Raw genomic sequence first — 21,219 nt, 5'->3', positions numbered from 1 at the left:
CCTTTCACTTGTGAACCAATGTGTGCGAGAGAGAAGAATAAAATTTCACCTTAACAATTACATCATTAATAATTTAGTATAAATTGAGAATTTAATTTATTCCATCCATCAATATAGCTTCATAAACTATTACTCTATCAATAATTGTACACGTAATATTCATTTAACCATTGATTATAATTATGTATTATTTTGATTGTTTGTTCATTTTTTTTTTCAAAATTTTACAAATATGATATTTTTAATTTACATGATTTCTTTTTTTAATTTACATGAATGATAAAATTTTAAACATGATTTAATTTAGGAAATTTGAAGCGAATGGTAGTTTTGAATAAAATGATCTAATAATAATGAATGGTTTGACAATACGTGAGTTTTATATAGGTTTAATCTTTTTCGACATCCCTATTTGTGCAGGATTGTCTCAGATAGGTCCTCGTTTTCTAAAGTGTGTCAAAATGGTCCTTAATTTTGAAAATTGAAATCAATTGAGACCTTCCCGTTAAGTTGGTTGGACGGCGTTAAAGAAATTGATGCGTGGGTTGCTGAGATGACCAAATGGTACTGACGTGGCATAGTACTGTTGTTGACCTGACTTATTGGTGAGTTTTTATATTTAAAAAAGTAAATTCAAAAACCCCACACATTCACGAACCTTAAACCAGCAAATCACTCCTCCCGTTCCAAATTTAAAATTTTAAAACAAACCCAAAAAAACTTTCCAAAAAAATAATAGAGAAAAATTAATAAATTAAATAAAAACACACACACACACTAAGAACAAGTGCATGACAAAAGACCCATTTCATATTGGCAAGAAAAAAGAAAGTTGGAGATAAATTGACACAGCCTTGAGTCCTGAGAAGCCTCCTCTGGTGCGTAGTGGAGCAAATTGTCAAGAGCGAAACCAAACTCGACCTTCTGATCCGCAGAGGTTGTCCCTTGCGTAGGCCATCGAGGGCAAAATTGACCTTGTCAACGTGCTCCATCATCTCACCAAACTCCTGTGCCTCCATGAGCGTGGACGTTGCCGGAATCCCCTCCGAGCACTTTTCCGCCCCGCGCCGCGCCCGCTTGGACTCCCTCTCTGCGCACAAATCGTCGATCTCTGAATCGAAGAGGGGCCAATGCTGCGACGAGGAGTCCTGCGAAGAGAAGGCGAAGGCGCAGAGAGGGTCGCCGGTCTCCTGCGAGAAGGGCTCAGAAACGTCGTCGTTGAGCGAGGAGGATCCCGAGTATGTTCCTGAGAGAGGTTTAGAAAATTCCCTTCTTGCAACAAGCTCAACAACCTCCAACACGAACCTCGCTCCTCGCTCTCATCAACCAATTTGGGGATTTCTTCAATTTAGGGATTACTTCATTTAAAACGTTCATTTATTCTGTTAAAAATCAAAACGTTGCATTTTAATTTAAAAATTTAACTTTTTTAAATATAAAAACTCACCATAAAGCCAGGTCAACCATAGTACTGTGCCACGCCAGTACCATTTGGTCATCTCAGCAACCCACGCATCAATTTCTTTAACGCCGTCCAGCCAACTTAACGGGAAGGTCTCAATTGATTTCAATTTTCAAAATTAAGGACCATTTTGACACACTTTAGAAAACGAGGACCTATGTGAGACAATCCTGCACAAATAGGGATGTCTAAAAGGATTAAACCTTTTATATAAGTATAATTTCTTTTCTCTCTTGATTATGTATTTGTAAGAACATAGTATATTATAGTTTGAACGTGTTTTCTTATATAATTTTTTTTCTCTTTATTATGTATTTATAAGAACATATTATGCGTGTCTTCTTATTCATTCGAAATGGGTATAAATAGTGAAGTTAAATGACTATATTCAACTCTCTGATTTATGCATAGCATAATTACTAGGAACTAATTATAGGAAATCAATTAACTTAATTGTAGGAGAATAATTTTGAATTGGGTTAATTACATAAGAATAAGTCATATTTCATAACATGTCTGTCATTGAAGCGAGAGGTGCACGGATGTTTAGACTGGTCTTGAAAATTTTCAAAAGAATCTAATGTAGGCCTTTGATGAAGATATAAGATATTTGGTGACGAGAAGGTACATAAAGAACTCGTGCTTGTTCGCATGCTACTTTTTCTCAAACACAATGAATATCTATCTCAATATGTTTTGTATGTTGATATTGCATAGGATTATTTGATATATAAATGACACTAACATTATCGTATTATACCAAAGTAGCCTGAGGGAGAGGAAAATGAAGCTTTAAGAGAAGATTGCAAAGCCAACAAGATTCTGAAACAACATTGGCAAGAGATGAAGTTGTCACCAAGAGACACATAGTAACCAAATGTGGAGCGTCTGGTGTCAGGACATTCACCCCAATCAACTTCAGTATAAGAAATAAGATTCTCAATCACAAATAAAACTACAAATCATACTAGTATGTGCCTAGTGCATAGGGCATTCATGTGAAGACAAACTTGTTGAACAACGTATGAAATGTTAGGGTAAGTGAAGGTGATATACTATAGGGTGTCAACAAGACTCTAGTACATAGTGTGATCCTCATATGGTGTGCCAAAGGATGTATTGAGCTTTTGCTTGGTATTAACCAGAGTAGTAGAAAGATTGCAAGAAATCATGTCAATGCATGCAATGATGTCACTAACATAGGTACTCTGATCGAGGAACAAGCCACTTGCACGTCTTGTCACAACAATGCCAAGAAAATAACTCAAAGGACCAAGTTCCTTAATAGCAAATTCAGAGGTAAGGAATGTCATGATATATTTGCAATGGTTATGGGATGAGGTGATGAGAATGATGTCATCAACATAAAGAAGGATGTATGCTATGTTAGAACCACATTGGTAGATGAAGAGGGAGTGATCTGAAACACTATGCTGGAACCCAATGGTAGAAACATAGCCAGCAAAGCGTTGATACCAAGCCTGAGGTGCTTGCTTCAAACCATAAAGAGATTCCCTCAGGCAAGAAACGCGATTAGGGTAAAGGAGATAACGGAAACCAAACGACTGATGCATGTATACAGTCTTATGTAGATCACCATGGAGAAATGCATTCTGAACATCTAATTGATGAATTGGCTAGGATTTGGAGAGAGCAATGGTGAGAATTGTGCGAATGGTTGTTACTTTTACAGCAAGCAATACAAAGACACCCTCTCAATGTATCCTCCTCCCTAACTCCAAATCTACTATAGTAAAACACAAAAAGAACAATCCTCTTTTTGCAACCCCTTTGAGATACCACACTCAAAGTAACTAGAACTCCGAAGTTCTCTTCCTGGCCAGCTGCAACAAGAAACTACAATCTCACAATATTGCAAATTGATTCTGATCCTCCAGCAGTACACCTATCAGTGCAGATTGATCAGACTTTGAAAACTCAGCAACTCTTCAAGAACCCATGTTCTGATTTCTTTCAAAATGAAATGCTTCTTGATTCTTGGAGAATAGACGCTCTTGCAATTTAAGAACTCAACAAACTTTATCAGATATGAAAGATATTACTCAAAAGTTGTTTAATGCAGAGAACTATGCGTCAATTTATAGAAATAGCAACTCTGACGCAAATTAATCGATTATATTATTAATGTAATCGGTTAAGCAATTAACACTGTTGTAACAAAATTACATTTAACACATTTAACAGATTAAGCATAGCATGTAATCGATTAAGCAATTAATGCAAGTCATAGTAATTTATTAAAACTATGTGACACAATGAAACAATCAATTTTATTTGTAATATGCTTCTTGATCCCCTTGAAGATAATTGTTAATGGTATAATGACCTACATTAACATTACAAAAACTAGACAAAGTTTAACCACAATAAACACAGTGTGTTTACATAAAACATAATCAGGCTTTGAGAAAGGTTAACCATTGATAAATGCTTTATATAACATTTAGAGCATTTATCTAGCTATTATCTTACTTAAAATTTTGTTTAAAATATTTTGTTCTTTAACATTATTGTTTTACTTCTATCTCCTTGTTTGTTGTTGTTAGAAGTGGACTTTAAGCCTAACTCAACCCAACAAAACCGGCTTATAGGGTGAGGTTTGCACCCACTTATAAACTATAAATTTGCCTTATCTCTAGTCAATGTGGGACTTCCAACACCCCACCCTCACGCCGAGGTATATACATCTCAAGCGTGGGATTAGGCATTTTTAATGGGTGGTCCGATAGCGGCCCGATAGCGGGTGGAACAATATGCCCAACAAACAACAAATATCGCTAGGATAGGCTCTAACCATGACTCTGATACCATGTTAGAAGTGGGCTTTAAGCCTAACTCAACCCCACAAAACCGGCTTGTAGGGTGAGGTTTGCACCCACTTATAAACTATGAATTGGTCTTATCTCTAGTCAATGTGAGACTTCCAACAGTTGTAGATACTACCTATAGCTTTTTGTTGGACTTTGTTTGTGATTGGAAATAATTTCATTACCTTAACTTGAGCTAAACCTGTGAATTGTGTATCTAGGAATAGATCATGGTTTATTGGTCATCTTTTAATCACTGAACTTAAAGTAGATTGCGTTGTTGAATTATAGAATGAATTGTGGATTATCAATAAAATTTCTTAAATTACTTTTAAGAAATTCATAGTCATCTTTGTGACAAAATTCTGAAGTTAATATCTCTAAATTGTATGAAGTCGTATACTTTGCTAGTATTGTGCAAGTCTCTTTGGACAAGGATACTTGAACTTTTTATTTTACTACTTGTATGATTTGGTACGCTTGCCAACAACAGAACAAGGTTTTTGTTAACCATCATGGAAGAACACAATGATATAGTGTCCTTAACCTATGTAATACAATACTAAATATTTTTACCATGATTCAGAGAGCATATGCACTGATGATCACAGGCAATAGAAGTTGACATTGCTGCCATTGAATCAGACAATATTGGTTTCAGTTGAACCTTTCTTTTCTTGCAGAAATGAAAGCGATATAAATAAATGCATTTTCTTAGGTGTAAACCCAAGAATGATACAGACCAAGAAGCACTCCACATTAAGTAGAGAGTACATTGACACCAATAGGACTCCTAACCCTTTGTTTTCCATTATTCCATGTCAAGGAGCCAAACACAAAGTTTCCATTGCTTGTCTTGAAAGGGAAGATATTAATCCTGAAAGTTATCTTCTCCCCAGTTTTCCAGAACTTCAATTCTGCTGGAGTAACTATAACCTTCACACCAGATGGATTTTCAATACTTGCAGAATATACTGTTGGCTCCTGACCATAGTAAGTAACTGTACGATAAACTGATAAACTTCCATTCAAGTTGGACACTCCAATGGAAGGATAGTTGAAGTTATAGGAAGCTTTAAGAGGTTTTTGGCATTGAGTAAGATCCCCAGTGAGGTTTTTAACTTGTGCTGGGCTTGCTCCATTGCTGCACAGAAAATTCAGAACATCTTGGGAATTAAATTCATATACTAATCCCGGATTCAGTGATGCGACTGGGTTAACATGTCCAGATCCATAGTCAAATGGTGTGGTTTGAGTTCCATTTGGTTCTCTTCTTATGAGGTGCTGTGCGTTATCAGTGACTGTTGCTGTAACATAGGGAACAAAACGGCATTAATTTAAGATGATCAAAGTAACAAACATATATTCTCATGACTTTGGTAGTTGCTAGGAAGTTTTGAAGCATGAAAAATGAATTTGGATTCTCTATTGGGTTTTTTTGTGCTGTGCCTTTAAAATATACTGATGCACACTCATTTTGATGTTTTAAACTATATTAAAAGATTTTTATTATACCAACATAAGTGTATTGTTAATGCTCAGCAGAGGACAGCGCCAAAAAACCAGTAGAGAATCTGGACTCGTGAAAAACTTACCTGTTGTCATTATTGAAGACATTATGGCTGCAGGACCCCAAGATGGGTGGTGAGATTTAATAATTGCTGCAACTGCAGTTATGTGTGGACAAGACATTGATGTTCCTGAAATGATGTTGTAGTTGACAGGTCGTTGTTCAACTGTGGCATCAGTTCCTACTGGGGACCATGCTGCCAAAATATTCACTCCAGGTCCTGTGATATCTGGCTGTAGAGTTGGATGAGAGCACACTAATTAGCATACATGAGTATAGGATCAACCTTCAACACTATGTCCTCTGTATCCTTTCCGAGTCAACAAAAAGGTTAACTAGGAAGAATACGGTGCATGCAGTAGTCTAAATATACACGAGTCTAAGTAAACTTGCCTTAATAATGTCTGGTGTTATTATGTTTGGCCCCATTGAAGAAAAGGCTGCCATTTCTGGTGCTGGTTTGGTACCAACTACAGTTATCGTTGGGTAGATTCTAGCAGTAGGATTCCTGACATTATAAAGCATTAGCGGACGATGTTTTATGGATCAATCTTCTGAAATGAAGTGTGACTAACTTTGATATTAGAGATCTATTGCTCTATTTGTCAAACTTTTGAAACTCACTTATCTGTCTTTATATATGCTTGGAGCTCTTCTACAGCATCCTGACCAATGAGAGTGCTTGGGATGACAAATTGAAAACCAACATCTTTGGCATTATGATCAATAAGTATCATTCCAACACCCCCACCTTTCCTTATTTCTATGGCCTTATCTTGTCTGTTATCACTGAAATTCTCGATTGTACAGATCACAATTTTACCCTTGATTAAGGTAGGATTTAGAGTATTGTTCTTGCAGAAGCTGTTACATGGAGAAATCAAGGAAATAGGATTAAAAGTTCAATCATGTCACTTTAGACAGTCTTGCACTTAAAATCATTTATCAACAACAAAGTTTGTGATCAGCCACATAACAGAGAGAATACCTTGCATTTACTGCTGAAACTCCAGCAGCTGCAGAAGCACTTCCATATACCAAACCATACGGGTGCTCCATTTTTATTGGATTCAAAGAAGAACCCTGATGGAGTTTATAAACCTTTCTTAATTTAGTAACTAAGACTGATATATATTGGTGTTAAAATTTCAAAAGGGTTTGTTATTGACTTCACCTTTAAGACCTTTGAGTTACCAAGGTAGATGTTTGAACTGAACTCCCTGTCTATGGAGCTAGCAGCAACAGTGAGGATCCAAGGAGCAACATTGCATGCAGTACGTGGAAAAACTGAATTTCCAGCTGAAGCAGAAACAAGAACACCCTTTCGAAATGCATGGAATGCTCCTAAACTGACTGCATCTTCGAAGTAAATTGGCTGGGGAGGATTAGGACCAAGAGAAAGAGATAATATATCAACGCCATCATGAATAGCATCATCCACTGCTGAAAGAATATCAGCATCACTGCAAAACCCGAACCAACAGGCCTTGTAGATGGAAAGTCTAGCACTTGGGGCACCACCTCTAGCTGTTCCTTTGGCAATACCAAGTAAGCTGGCATTAGCAACAGTAGACCCTGCTATTGTAGAAGCTGTGTGTGTTCCATGTCCATCATTATCTCGAGCTGACCGGAAAAATATCTTATTGACAACACCGTCTAGAGGACCATTTTCTGCTTCAAACCCTTTTGAATAGAATCGAGCACCGATGATTTTCCTGAAAAATCCAAACTCCAGGTGAGTGACATAGTTTGCAAATGACAATCTTCATATATCTATTGCATACCATAAGTTTCTACCATAAACCAGCTATCCAAAAAGTTTAGCCTGCTGGGTGAGGGAACATGAATAGGTTGTATGATGAATTTGAACACATTCATTCGTGTAAGAGAATCTTGTTTGTGCTGAAATCTAGTTTTTCTTATTAGAAGAATTAGGTTGGCAAAGATAGAAGTAGAAATCTAGACCATTTTTTGTCATAGACATCCTAATACTGTTAAGTGAAAAATGTGAATGAGTTTACTTTACGCTTTAACAGCTTCAAATGCGTGTTATGATGGATTTAGAGTTCTTACTTGTTGCAATTGGCTAGTGTAAACTTATCACCAGTGACACACTCTCCTTTGAATTTTTTGGGCACCGGACCTAATCCATAATCAGTGAAGCTTTGCGATTCCGGCCAGATTCCTGAAAATCAATGTTGAGTCACTCATTTTTAATCCAAATGACAGAAAAAAAGAGTGCAAAGGGAAGTATTAACCAGAGTCAATGACACCAACAATGACTTCGGATGCAGTGTCCAGTGCTTTAGAATTGTTCCTGTAGATAGTATCCAATCCAAGAAAATCCCAAGAATGTGTGGTGTGGAGTTTATTCATTTTGCTCTCAAAAACTGACACTACCAATTTATGTTCTGAAACACAATTCAAAGCGTTGTTCAGAGCCTGAGCAAGTAAATGGTTGATGAATTTCATATAGAATATGTTTTTTCACTCTCAAACCTTTGCAAATACAACAACATTGGAGCCACATATTCTAAATGGAGAGGCCATTTTCAAAATATTGAATAAGCCCTCATTGTTTCCTTGTCCAATATAGTGGAAAGATGAAGAGAGAAGCATATAACAGTGGAATACAATACCTGCTAGTTGAGTGGCTTGCTCAGGTGTAATCATAGCTGAGAAGCCTTGAAAGCTTTTACTGTAATGGTGGATGGTTGCTGCTTTTGCTTCACTCAGGCTGAAAAGTAGAAAGAATGTACACAGGAAATCCATTTTGGCCAAAGTTATTCCTTTTTCAAGTAAATTAAAACTAGGAGAACATTGATAGTTATAATTAATTCCATGAATTTTATCTCAAAATCAGTTGCATGCCTTCCTGTGACTGAAGCTAGTATCTCATGGTTTGCCGTGATCACGGATTCTGAATTAGGGTGTGAATGATCTCCCATGTAAACTATATGATGCTACATCAATGCAAATCCAAAAGTTAGTTTAGTTCTATACAAGTAGTTTAGAGCTTTAACTCAGAGTTCAGATTCTCTACTGAGTATTTTGGTGTTGTCCTTTGCTGAGTACTAAAAATACACTAATGTTGGTATATTAATTAAATTTCTTTTTAATATGTTTTAAAACATCAGAATCAGTATCCAGTATCCATCAGTGTATTTCAAAAACACAACAGAGAAACAGCACCAAAAAAACTCATCAAAGAATCCAAATTCTTCTACTATTGTGGCTCAGAGACTGTACATGCATGCAACTAACGTAGACAGCATTGCATGCATGCATCAAGTCCAAGTGAAAAATATGCTGCTTACCTTTGGGCTGGATCCATTCACCAAAGTATACCCAATGAAAAGGAGAAGGGTGGAATAGCTTAAAACTTTGGAAAACCCCATCATACACTGAAAGGGTCCAGAATAGAAAGCTGGACTTGGAAATGGTGACTAATTTTATGGTTGGTGATTCGTCCATTTTATAGCCAAAACTGACCAACTCAATCAGTTGCCGGCTTTATATTTTTCTATTTATTACTTGGTGTATAATTGGGATTCTTTAGAAAGTAAAATGACATTCACAAAAGGAGATAAGATGAATATATATTTAACGAACTAACAGCATTTGGACGAATTATAACCAACAATGATTGGATTCAAACTTGTACCGTTCACAGCTACATTACAGAGAACTAACACAAATTGTCCAATATTTAAAACATAAAAGGACGACGGGTCTTCCCTTTGTCTGAACCTGAGAGTGTTATTGCCAACCACAGATGGCATATGCTCACCCAGATACCAAAAGCTACAGTGTATTTGAGTCTTTCAGAAGAAGAAAACTTTAGTTCATCACTACATGCTTCTTCCTAAGATGCTCCGTTATTCAATTTTTTTCTGCTATAGGTGTTTGAGTTAAATCAGATTTTGAAAAATATAAAATCCAGAACAATCTATTTTCATTAGTTTAGATTGATTTGAAGTTTTCAAAAGAAAAATGCAAAATCCAAATCAAACCGGTTCAATAAAAATGGATTCGTTTAATTTGGAATCATTTAATTGTGGGTAAAAACACAATTTTGTTGAGATAAATATAGTTTTGTCCAAAAATTCACACACAGTTCTATTATTAAGAAAAATAAACTACTTTTATGATGTTTATTTGACTTGCATAAGATAAACAAATAAGAAAATTATAAAAGTTTATATATTTAAATCAGAAAATAGTTAATAGTAAAAAAAAGTGAAGCACTAAAAATCTGAACATGCTTTCTCAAAATTTATGTTTCGCATGGTTTTTCTTACTTTGCATCTACATCATAATTGTCCCTGTTCTTTTGAAAAGGATATGACAAACCATTTTGATTTTATATGTCCATTTGGCAGATCACCTCCCTCACACTAAGAACTGACAGTAACCAGACAGCTTACATGTTACTTCAAATCATCAATTGGCCGTCCCGAAGATTCAAACAAACAGGTTAATTAAAAGCTATCTGTTTCTGTTGATGACTTCGAACTATATCAGGAAACCGATGCCTTACAAGTCCATAAATGACCTTACCAGGAATATTTTCATATCGATGAATCACATCTTATACAATTTACATGCTCTTTTAGGTAATTTGAAGTGTAAACTAATCTCACAACTGATTGAAAACTATATTTTATGGTTAATGACAGTTTCTTAGAAAGTATCGAAACTATGTCTGTTACAACTTGGTGAAGCACAACAGCCAAAATTCTCGACCCCCTTAGAATTTGAGAAAAAACACTCAAACCTGAGAAACCCTAAAATTTGTGAATCCTCCATTGAAATGCAGACAAACATGAGTAACCGGTACCACATATTCACATGAAATTTATTTTTCTGAGAATTTCAGACTGTTTTTATACACAATTTATGAGAAGTAGAATTATGCACTTCACTTGATCCAATAGTTCTGTAAATTACAAATAATAACACGTTTAAACTAGTGCAGATAGTCGAAGGAGAATTCCGTCAGAATTATCCTTCCTCTCCGAACTCCTTTGTGAATCTCTCATGAACATTGAGGTCGGCCTTGCTTACAGTGGGTCTTTGTCTAGCAAGTACTTTGTCAAAATCTGTCCTCGATATAGGTGGTGGCAGGATCTGTGGAACAGACAGGAACATAAAAATTATTACTCTTCAATAATGAGTAAGAAAATGAAATTCTGGAGTCCTACTGTCATCAAAATCTGTATCAGCTTGAATACCTGTGAAGCAAGTCCTTTCGCAGCAAGCTCCTGCATTGTAATTTGTATTGCACTCTGTTGCTTTGGTCCACATGGAATCCACATGCCCTCAGGATTCTTAAAGAAAAACATGGCATCTTGGGTTTTGCGAACAGGTTCAAATAAAACATCTTTGACCTGTAGAACAGGCAAAATCACATCTGCCTTAAAATTCATATAATTATAAAAATTATCATCGTAACCAGGTATTTCATAGAAGTTCAACTTACACAGACAGCTATATCTGAACCTGAAAACCCCTCTGTCCTGCGGGCCAAATGTTCAAAATCACTTTCTGTCAAACTATGGGGAGTATCTCCTAGGTGCACCTGTTCAATTTATGAACCAAGAAAAAGACATAGTAAGACCGTTTGCTAGGTTCACAATACATAACATGACCAATCCTTCAATGAACATCATCGTGTATATTGCCCATACCTTGAACATGTGTTGGCGAGCCTTCAAATCTGGTAGGGGTATGTATATTCGCTTATCAAAACGTCGCCTTATTGCCTACAATAACAACTTGATTAATATAAATAGAATCATCCCGTTGACTCAATAAGAACTAGTAACCAGAACTATTTTTTTACCTGGTCTAGAGCATAAGGTGTATTTGTAGCCGCTAGAACCAGAACTTTCTGATCATTGTGTCCTACACCCTACATCGTAAAATGGAAAACATACATTATGATGGAAACCTTGAATCTTCTGAATTAGAACAACTAAGGATGCATAATAACGTTAATTACAGGGGGAGAGGATAGTTCGAACACCTTTTTTTTTGAAAAAAAAAAAAAAAAGATACGACGAGACTTGAGTCATTAATCAAAAAGTGCACGCAACTTTCCGTATGTCTAAAAATCATCCAATATGTCACTTTAAAGATTCTTTTTTAGTTAAAAAAAGGGTAATAATATTATTAACCAAATCTAGGCTTGGCCAGTCAAGCGAATGGGATGCCCAAAAAAAAAACTGCAAACATTCAAACAATTAAAATATTGAATAATTTATGTCAAGAGTCACAATTTCAGGAAACAAGGAAATACAAAAAAGAATATAATAGATGTAGATATAAGGCAATTTGCACAATAATGGAATACTATAAGAAATTTGTAGAGTATATCAAGTATAACAATTGTTTGTATTATAATTTATGAGTTCAAGTGGCAAGGAAACGGAGAAAGAGAATAAAGACAATGATAATCTTAAATTGATATGGTAGAAAGTCTAATATAACAGACCTTTCTATGATAAAACATGAATCACACAATATCATTCAACTCAATTGAAGACTAAAATATTATACGTCGTATGATTCTTCTTAAAAACTTCCTCTTATCTTCTTGGTTACTCTTTCTCCCTTTTCACTGGATTAAGAACCATGTAATTTACTCTCTGCATTAGTCCTAGTTATTATAAAAGAATAATTATTAAAAGAAATAGGACTAGTATAGTTAGTATTACTCCAGCTAATATGAAAAGGCTACTAACTCAAAGAAGCGACAAATTAATATTCTAAGATTTTCCCAAACATTCTAAGACACAAATGAGATATTTTACAGATATCCCAACAACAAAAGGTAAGGTGCAGATAGCTCTAGATGGCTTATTATAGGAAACAATAAAAACCCAAACTACTGACGAGGAGATGAAACTTAATTATTCTAACCCTGTTCTTCAAATAAAGTAAGGATAGTTCATCAACATCCTAAACCAGTATACAAGTTCCGCATACTGCAATTCAGATGTAAAGTAAAAAATATTGATCTAATCAACATATCCCCATAAAAACTTGGCACCATAAATTTATTACCTGCATCTGCACCAGAACTTCAGTTTTAATTCGTCTTGAAGCCTCACTCTCATTACCCTCGCCACGCTGACCACACAGAGAATCTATTTCATCAATGAATATGATAGAAGGTGCACTTTCACGAGCCATTTCAAAAAGATTTGAAACCAACTTTTCACTTTCACCCATCCACTTTGAAACCAGGTCTGATGAAGAAACACTGGAGAAGAACTCAAAAGTTAAAAAATGCTGCAAAAAAAAGGCCCACCTAAGCACTCACGTTTACAACCTTATTTTTCCATACAAAATCATTGTGAAGACATAACTTTTTGATTTGCATGCACAAGCACAAGGAACTAAATCAATCATAATCATGAATATGTGGAAAACAATGTCACTCAGATTGAAAATTTTAACAATAACAATGTTGATGATGATGTGAAATCATCCTTTAGAACACACATTCATCTACCAAACTTAGAGTGTTTCAATTCACATTGGATAAACCGGAATTTGTTAAAAGGTAGAGTAATAGCATAAGGAATCAACGAAAATAAAAGTTGAAAAGAGGAACAAAACAGACAAATAAACAATAATGTAACTTCACTAAAGGAAAGAAAAATTGCAATACCAACTCTCTAATTCCGAGAGAACAATAACACTTGGAAATGGAGAAACAACTACTAGGAGAACCTTAAAAGCAGAAATTGTTTTTTTCCTCACTTAATTTTTTTCCCAAGCATTGAGACAATAAAAGAGAAAAGGGAGTGATTTTGATGTCTTACTATGACAACACGATGTTTCATTTGTTACAAGGAAATTGAGTACCAAAGTAAATTTTCTTGATGTTGGACTTCTCTTCTCACAAAATCATGTTGAAATTTTAACTAATGTGGTTTAACATTAATGTTGGTATTTTGGATCTAGAATTGCTTGAGTTTAAGTGACTTAAGCTAAATGCATTGAATTAACAAGTGTGTTTGGATTTACGATGGCAAACTTGATAGTTTAATGAATTGATTGTGGTTAAAATTGATTGTGAAGTGGAGTGATTTACATTTAGATATTTTCATTATAAAAGCAGGTTAGTATTATCAAAACTTAGTATAATTTTTTTATCCAAATGCGAAAACTATCAAAATTTGTTTCAACTCATGACCAACTCTGTATTCCTCATCGTGAAACTAAACCCACAAAAATTAATCTAAAATCACATCAACGGTGGTATCTTAACATGATTGTGGAAAATCCAAGATGAAACCGAACAAACACAAAGTTCAGTCCGTAACTTGCTTTTAACACACAAACATCTAAATCGCATCACTCCAAAATCAATTTTGCAAAACCTCACCCAGACACATATTTAATCAAGTTTAAACAACAGAAAATTAAAAACTCCACCTGAAGAACGTAGAATCAGCTTCTGTTGCAACAGCCTTGGCCAAATACGATTTACCCGTCCCCGGTGGTCCGTACAACAAAAACGCTCTCCAAGGTCGTCGTTTACCTGAACCAACCAAACCATCCACCAAACAGCAGAAAATTAAAACTTCAGGTTTCAGGTTACAACGTCACCCTTCCTTCAATCGCACAATCAAAAACAAAAAAGTCAAAACCTCACCGGTGAAAAACTGAGGAAACTTCACGGGCAAGATAACCGCTTCCTGCAGAGCCTGTTTGGCGCTCTCAAGCCCCGCCACGTCGTTCCACTTCACGTCGGGCTTTTCTCTAACGATGGCAGAGTTGAGCCCGGCCCGGAGCTTGGTCTGTTCAGGATCCTCCCCGTCGCCGCCCGCGCCGTCCTTGGGCTTGGTCTTGGGCCTGGTAGCGACGGCAGCATCCCCGGAGGAAGGTGGGCCGCTGGGCCCATCGTCGAGGACGGCCCGGATCTCCTCGGCCCGACGCAGGTACTCCGTGAATTTCTGCGTGATGGCCTCCTTGATCTTAGGGTTCTTCTCATACTTGAGGTGCGTTTTGAAGTACTCCAACGCGTTCATGTAAAGTTGGAACGCTCTCGCGTAATTACCTTTGTTGTCTTCCTCCACCGCTTGCTTCACGTACTCTATTGCTTGCTCTTTGAAATTGCTATACATCTTCTTTTTCTTCTTGTTCTGTGATTTTCTTTCCTTTTGGGGATTCGTCAAGGATCTGATGAAGAAAAGAAGAACGAAGACGATGATGAAGAAAAGGATCCGCGTAGAAAGCCTTTGGGTTGGTTGGGCGAGTCAGAGAAGGTTCTTCCGTGGAACCTTCCTTCTCAGGGAATCGAATTTCGTGAATTCCCGGGTTTATATATATTCGTCAATTGGAATCCTACGATGAAGATCGAACGGTGTCTGTTTCGGATGCGTATTTTGGGTTGGATTCATTGGCACGAAACAAGAACTGTACGATCTTTATTCAACGGCTCTTATTGTCTCTGTGTGTGATTGCGTGAGTAGGGAGAGTTCAGGGAACCCGCTCTCGCTGCATTGCGTTTCATTTTGTATTTTTTTTTTAAGGGAACTGGTTTATTATACATTGATAATCTTTTGGTTTCGTTATGTAATTTATGTATTTTTAAAACAAATTTAATTAAATTTATTGTTAGTTGAATATTTAGTTATAACTTTTTCCAATTTTCTAACTTTCTTTTCTCTCTCATCTGAAAATGTTACATTCTCTCTCCTATGAACACTATTTTCCCACATTTCCCCCTATTCTATTAAAGTTCTACATCCTACAAGTTCCAAATTAAAGTCAATAGCTTTCTAAAGCTTCATCCTAGATTAATCAACACCTTTAATTATCCCGGTAACCAAAATATTTTTATTTCTTAATCGATATAGATGAATGAAAAATAAAACTTCCTCCAAAATTAAGAAAATGAGAAAAAAATAAAAAAATTACATGTTAGTGTAACATCCCAAAAATACAGTATAAAACCATACCATAGAATATTCACTGTTAACAATATTACAGTTCAGTTCTCAAAGAGAATAAGTACGTTTATGGTCGAACGACCTTACAACAATATTTCAGAATTTAAACCGTACAAAACGACGGTCTAGACCGAACGGTTTCAAATACTAAGCTTACACCGATCAGTTATACAAAATAGAACTAATTCTAATGACCGAACGATACTATGGTTCGGCTTTCACTTCCACATCTTCCAGAGCCTCTTCCAGTAGACACTCTTCCCCTTGTGCTCACATCCACAGGATGATCATTGCAACAGGAAATGACGACCGAATGGACAAAACAGACAAGACAGAAAATAGGATAAGCTTATGTAATTTAATTAATTCAGTAAAACATATATTTCACATAAATCTAATATACATCACTAATCCAATCATGCAATCATCCAATCATACATTTCCAACTACAATTATACGTCAATACATGCAATGACCGACCACTTTACTCTAACTGTCCGGACTGTATGAATTTTGTGTAGCTACGACGTTTTTGCACCAGGGTGTGTAATAGCTGGGATACCCTCAACCGCTGCCACCCAAGGTTAGTCCGTTCTGCCCAAGTTCACCTTATGGTCTAGGACCTCCTGCCATTCCCACACATGAGTTACTCTTCTCTACGTGAGAACGAGCAATCACGGAATATCAGGATAAACGCCAACCAAACTTTGTCCACATTCATACTTTACCATTCCAATACCATTTATGAGATATTCCTCCTTGGAATTTTCTTTTACATCCATATTACTTAATTCATATCACTCTTCAGTATCCTCATACTTAACTCTCAATTCAATCAAACAGAATTATAAAATAAAATGCTAATCATGAACAAGGCCGAATGGAATAACACTCCTTATCGACTAACATGACCGAATGCTAATTACCAAGTTAACCACTTCATTGACCCGACTCCTAATAGTTTAAACCAAACACTACGAAACCTAGGCCGAATACTAATACTCTAGACCGAACACCATTTATTTAGGCCAAATACTGTTTGACGCCGAATATTAGTAGTAGACTGAATACTGTGAAGAAACTGAGAACTAGTACGATACCTAGCACTAAAGAGACTGAACACTCTAGCTTATATATATATATATATATATATATCATAAATTGAGAATCACAATTAAATTACAAGCTTCTTTTACCTTTTTAACAACAAAGCTACTTAATCAACAACAGAATATGTCCACCAAACACCGACCTTTCTAGAATGCCTATAACCCACCGAATAATAAGAAAAGATCAATAAAAAAACCATAATATGATTATGATTTGGTGAGAATGAAGCTGATGAACACATGCAACCATAACTTTGGCTTGCATGTGCCCGAAACCAGTTTTTCTTAGAAAGAGAAGGAACTTACCAGCTCAGAATCACAAATTGATCGGTGCAAAGTGAAGTCCTTGACACCAGGAGTACTCATGCGTTGCTTAATTGATGATCTGAAGAAGAAAAGATAAGAGTTTGTAGACAAAAGAGAAGAAATTTAGAGAGAAGCTAGAGAGAAGGAGGAAAAAATGAGATTCTCAGAAAATTGGAGAAGAGATGGTGCATGCAGAAAGTGGAGCGTGATTTGAAATTTTTCTTTAAATACAACCGTCAAAACCGAACGATCCACTCTGTTGCTCATACGTGTCTTCCACTTTCTGATATTTCAAATTCTCTGCCCAACACCTGGCTTCCACTCACTGCTGTATTTAAGGATTCTGACACTGTATCAACACCTGACTTTCATTATCACTGCTGAATTTAAGGGTTCTTACAGTTAGATTCATAGAAATATGAACTTTAAATTAAATAAAAAATAATTTTGTTTGAAAAAAAAAACATTTTCATTTAATTTAAATTATACTTTTTTATATCTTAATTAAATAGAAGTGAACCTTACATTTTATTTATTTATTCAAGATTAACCACTGTTCTTAATAAGATTTTGATTAAAGAAATAAGAAAAAATCGTATAGAAACATTTTTAGTCTTTAGAAAAGTAATTTAAAATGCTAAACATAAATAATTATATTAATCAAGATTTGAAAAGGAAGACTTTTCTTTATGATTTTCTTCTTTTTGTGATGACGATGAAGAAGAAAATTTAAACCAGTGGAATAGAAAATAATTCAAGAAAATAAAACTATTACTGTTTACATCCATATAAATAAATTATGACGTTACAAACAGTTGGGGTTTCACTTTTCGGCGGCGAAATGGGTAAACGAGAAAAGCAGAAGCAGAAGCATGAGAGGCGTAACCGTGGAAGAAACTCCTTCAGCTATCTTCAAGAAGACCAAGATTTTGATGACACTCCAAGACTCTCACCTTCCGGTGAAGAACCTGTTGATGACAGCAATGCGGAAGAAGAAGAAGATGATGCTGACGAAGCAACAATAAGTCACGAAAACCAATCACACGATATGCCTTCAAAGTTCCTCCTTTATCAACAATCTGTACAGGTTTGTGTTCCCATCTTAAAAAAATTGGATCTTTGTCAATGGGCATATGCTTGGTTTAGCTGGTTGTTGGGATGGATGATGAAATGTGCAAGATTCAAAATTGTTAGTTTTTGTGTGTTTCTGGGTGAGTTCACTAGCAGTCAAATTTATGGGTTATTGTGTAACTTTTTGTGTTGATTGAGAAGTTAATAATGTGACTTGGCGAATCATGTTTTTTTTTTGTGTTTGTACAGTCTCCTAAAGGAGACATAAGTTATATGCAAAAGTTCTTTCTCATGTACGTGGGTGGAAGGGTAGCCCTTCATCTTCAAGAAGATTTCTGTGGTACTGCGTTTCTTAGGTACATCCTCCCTTATTCATGCCTCTTTTAAGTTATTGATACTCATGGATATCCTAAATTGTTATCTCTTTTGATGAATTGAAGGAGCAAACTCTTGTTAGTTCTTGAGATTGTTAGCATCACATTTTGAGGTCCCTCACATTACGAATTCCTCCCTTTGGTATCTGACTTTACAAATATTTAATCTTTAGTGAGTGTGCTTGGAACTGTGTTACGGATTCATACCAGGGTGCCATGACAGTGGAATGTACAGTGTTCTTTTCTACTTCATTTTGTACTGAAAAATAAGAGTAAAAGGAATGGCATTTTACGAAATTCAAGAACCAGAGTAAGAATTTTGTTAGTCAGAACTAAAGTGGTCAACATTCACAATGTTAAGTACTGCAATGGGGTTTTGATCTAGGTTTAAGACTTGAATTTGTCTATTCGATATTAACATGTTTGGAGAAAGACAATGTTCATATTACTAATATTACAGGCAAACTCAATTGGTAATGATCACTTGCCGTATATTACCACGAGTTTGTGTAAAAATTATGCTCTTTTGGTATTTATGTGCTAATAAAATTCTTATCTGGTTTCTATTCCTATACGCCCAAAAAATCTTACGTCTATTAAGAGTTGATATTGATGGTAGTTAATATATGTCTCCCTCCCTTAACCCATTGAGATGCTTTTTAAGAACAAAATCACGAAAGAGACTCTAAATTCTAAAACGAACAATATTTTTGATGTGGTGATTTCACCCTAGTGAATCTTAGAGAACACTTGAAACCATACAGTTGTCAGTGTTGGACATGGAGACTTGGCATTAAAGAGTAGCTTCATGGATGGTGGTATCCTACAGTCAGAGCTGATTCATATATTACTCTAAATGCCATATTAGTAAAATCTATTTCAAACTGGTGCTTTAATTCATTTAGTGCATGTCTGGAACTGTGTTTAGTGAGGGAAAGACACAAGTTCAATTTTTGCTACATATTGTAGCTTCTGCATCATTGCCTATGTGGTTTTGTAGTGCAGTTCCTAACACTGTTAATCCTTTCCTCTTTTTGATGTCTCACTATATTTTTTGTCAGACCAAGCCTACTTACCTGGCTGTGATTTATGTTTATCAGTACAGAATGGCTCCGCAGTGATTCAAGAAGAACAGCAATAGGATTAGATTTGGATAATGAAGCACTTAATTGGTGCATGGAAAACAACGTACCTTCACTTGGAGCTGATGGATTTTCAAGAATATCCCTCTTTCATGGGAATGTCCTACAACCTCTTGAGTCTGAGCTTGTGAACAAGGATCCTCAGAAGCTGGTAAGCAACATTTCATTGGCACAGAATGAAGAAAATATGCAGGCTGGTGTGCTGGAATCTGATGATCCAACAGGCTCTCTTGCTGAAGATTATAAGTTTACTAAGAGAAACATAATATTACCTGGAAGAGATATTGTGTGTGCTTTTAACTACAGCTGCTGTTGTCTACATAAACGAGCAGACCTGGTTTTGTATTTCAAGCATGCTCGTGATGCCTTGTCAACTAAAGGTGGAATTTTTGTGATGGATTTATATGGGGGTACATCTTCAGAGCACAAGTTGAGGCTTCAAAGAAGATTTCCTAATTTTACGGTATAATATTATTGACATTAATTTTGTAACAATTCATTAGACTAACATGATGATGTTGCCACAATCTATGTCATTATAGTGCATGAAAACAAGTATATTCTTACTGAATTTCTTTGACTATCAAATGTTGAAGTTGTGAATATTCATTCTCCTTGAAATATTATTATGTATAATATGGACTTTGTAATCAAATCTGTAGTATGTATGGGAGCAAGCTGAATTTGATATCATTCAACGGAAGACAAGGATTAGCCTCCATTTCCATTTGAAGAAGGAACAAAGAAAACTTCGTCATGCATTTTCATACAGCTGGCGGTTGTAAGTTCTATTCTTATTTTTTTCCACCTTCAATTTGAAAAAAAATGATTTTCCGTTTTTGAGGTGAAAATTATGCTCAATCTTCTTATTATTGAAGTTTATTCCTGGTCTGATTGTTATTTCTGGTCATTTAAACATCATAAGAGGTGTTATTGATCCATTGTAATTTTTATACAGGTGGACGTTGCCTGAGATTAAGGATTGCCTGGAAGAGGCTGGATTTCGATCTGTTCATTTTTGGGTTCGAGAGATGCCAGACAGCTCGGAAATTATGAGGACAGAGGGATTTGGTGCGGGAAAGAATGTAAAATATGAAGAGGCAACGAGTTTTCAGCAACAAGATTCTTGGAATGCTTACATAGTAGGTGTTTTATGATTTCATCTTAAAAATGGTAGTTTTCTGTTACATTAATTTTGTCGTAACTAGACAAGCTTACTCCTTTCCTTATGAAGCGTAACAATTATATTCATCTTAAAGAATAATAGAATTGGGTTTTGAGTTTATGAAACCTAACAAAGAAATTTCAAGGTGCTTTCCTGTCATGTTTGGTATGAAATTTCATCAAGGGACCATGAGTACACTTATTGGTTCAATCAATGCATGACCA

At 35.7% G+C, this 21,219-nt stretch overlaps 3 protein-coding genes across 3 annotated transcripts; 1 reads left to right on the top strand and 2 right to left on the bottom strand.

Moving 5' to 3' along the window:
- Nucleotides 1–733: 733 nt before the first annotated feature.
- Nucleotides 734–10,501, bottom strand: LOC124829147 (subtilisin-like serine-protease S). The gene is made up of 11 exons (XM_047302615.2): nucleotides 9,178–10,501; nucleotides 8,732–8,823; nucleotides 8,500–8,597; nucleotides 8,119–8,271; nucleotides 7,934–8,045; nucleotides 7,035–7,575; nucleotides 6,849–6,943; nucleotides 6,485–6,724; nucleotides 6,254–6,368; nucleotides 5,886–6,093; nucleotides 734–5,597 (listed from the first exon to the last, which is right to left on the bottom strand). The coding sequence occupies exons 1-11, from the start codon at nucleotides 9,259–9,261 to the stop codon at nucleotides 5,050–5,052; spliced, it is 2,286 nt and encodes a 761-aa protein (XP_047158571.1). The 5' UTR covers nucleotides 9,262–10,501; the 3' UTR covers nucleotides 734–5,049.
- Nucleotides 10,502–10,690: 189 nt separating this feature from the next.
- On the bottom strand, nucleotides 10,691–15,185 carry LOC124829146 (protein SUPPRESSOR OF K(+) TRANSPORT GROWTH DEFECT 1-like). Its single transcript, XM_047302612.2, has 8 exons — nucleotides 14,529–15,185; nucleotides 14,309–14,414; nucleotides 12,929–13,127; nucleotides 11,706–11,774; nucleotides 11,551–11,625; nucleotides 11,343–11,441; nucleotides 11,095–11,250; nucleotides 10,691–10,990 (listed from the first exon to the last, which is right to left on the bottom strand). Exons 1-8 carry the CDS (start codon nucleotides 14,998–15,000, stop codon nucleotides 10,865–10,867), a joined length of 1,302 nt encoding a protein of 433 aa, XP_047158568.1. The 5' UTR covers nucleotides 15,001–15,185; the 3' UTR covers nucleotides 10,691–10,864.
- A 2,842-nt stretch (nucleotides 15,186–18,027) lies between these two features.
- On the top strand, nucleotides 18,028–21,120 carry LOC124829144 (S-adenosyl-L-methionine-dependent methyltransferases superfamily protein). Its single transcript, XM_047302610.2, has 5 exons — nucleotides 18,028–18,330; nucleotides 18,564–18,670; nucleotides 19,789–20,293; nucleotides 20,493–20,611; nucleotides 20,789–21,120. Exons 1-5 carry the CDS (start codon nucleotides 18,043–18,045, stop codon nucleotides 20,985–20,987), a joined length of 1,218 nt encoding a protein of 405 aa, XP_047158566.1. The 5' UTR covers nucleotides 18,028–18,042; the 3' UTR covers nucleotides 20,988–21,120.
- The last annotated feature ends 99 nt before the right edge of the window (nucleotides 21,121–21,219 follow it).

Source organism: Vigna umbellata, chromosome 3 (genome assembly GCF_029865625.1).
Source record: "Vigna umbellata cultivar VRB3 chromosome 3, Vumbellata_1.0, whole genome shotgun sequence".
NCBI classification, from domain to species: Eukaryota; Viridiplantae; Streptophyta; class Magnoliopsida; order Fabales; family Fabaceae; genus Vigna; species Vigna umbellata.
The sequence above is the reverse complement of the archived record's forward strand: the minus strand, read 5'-3'. Positions and strand labels throughout refer to the sequence as shown.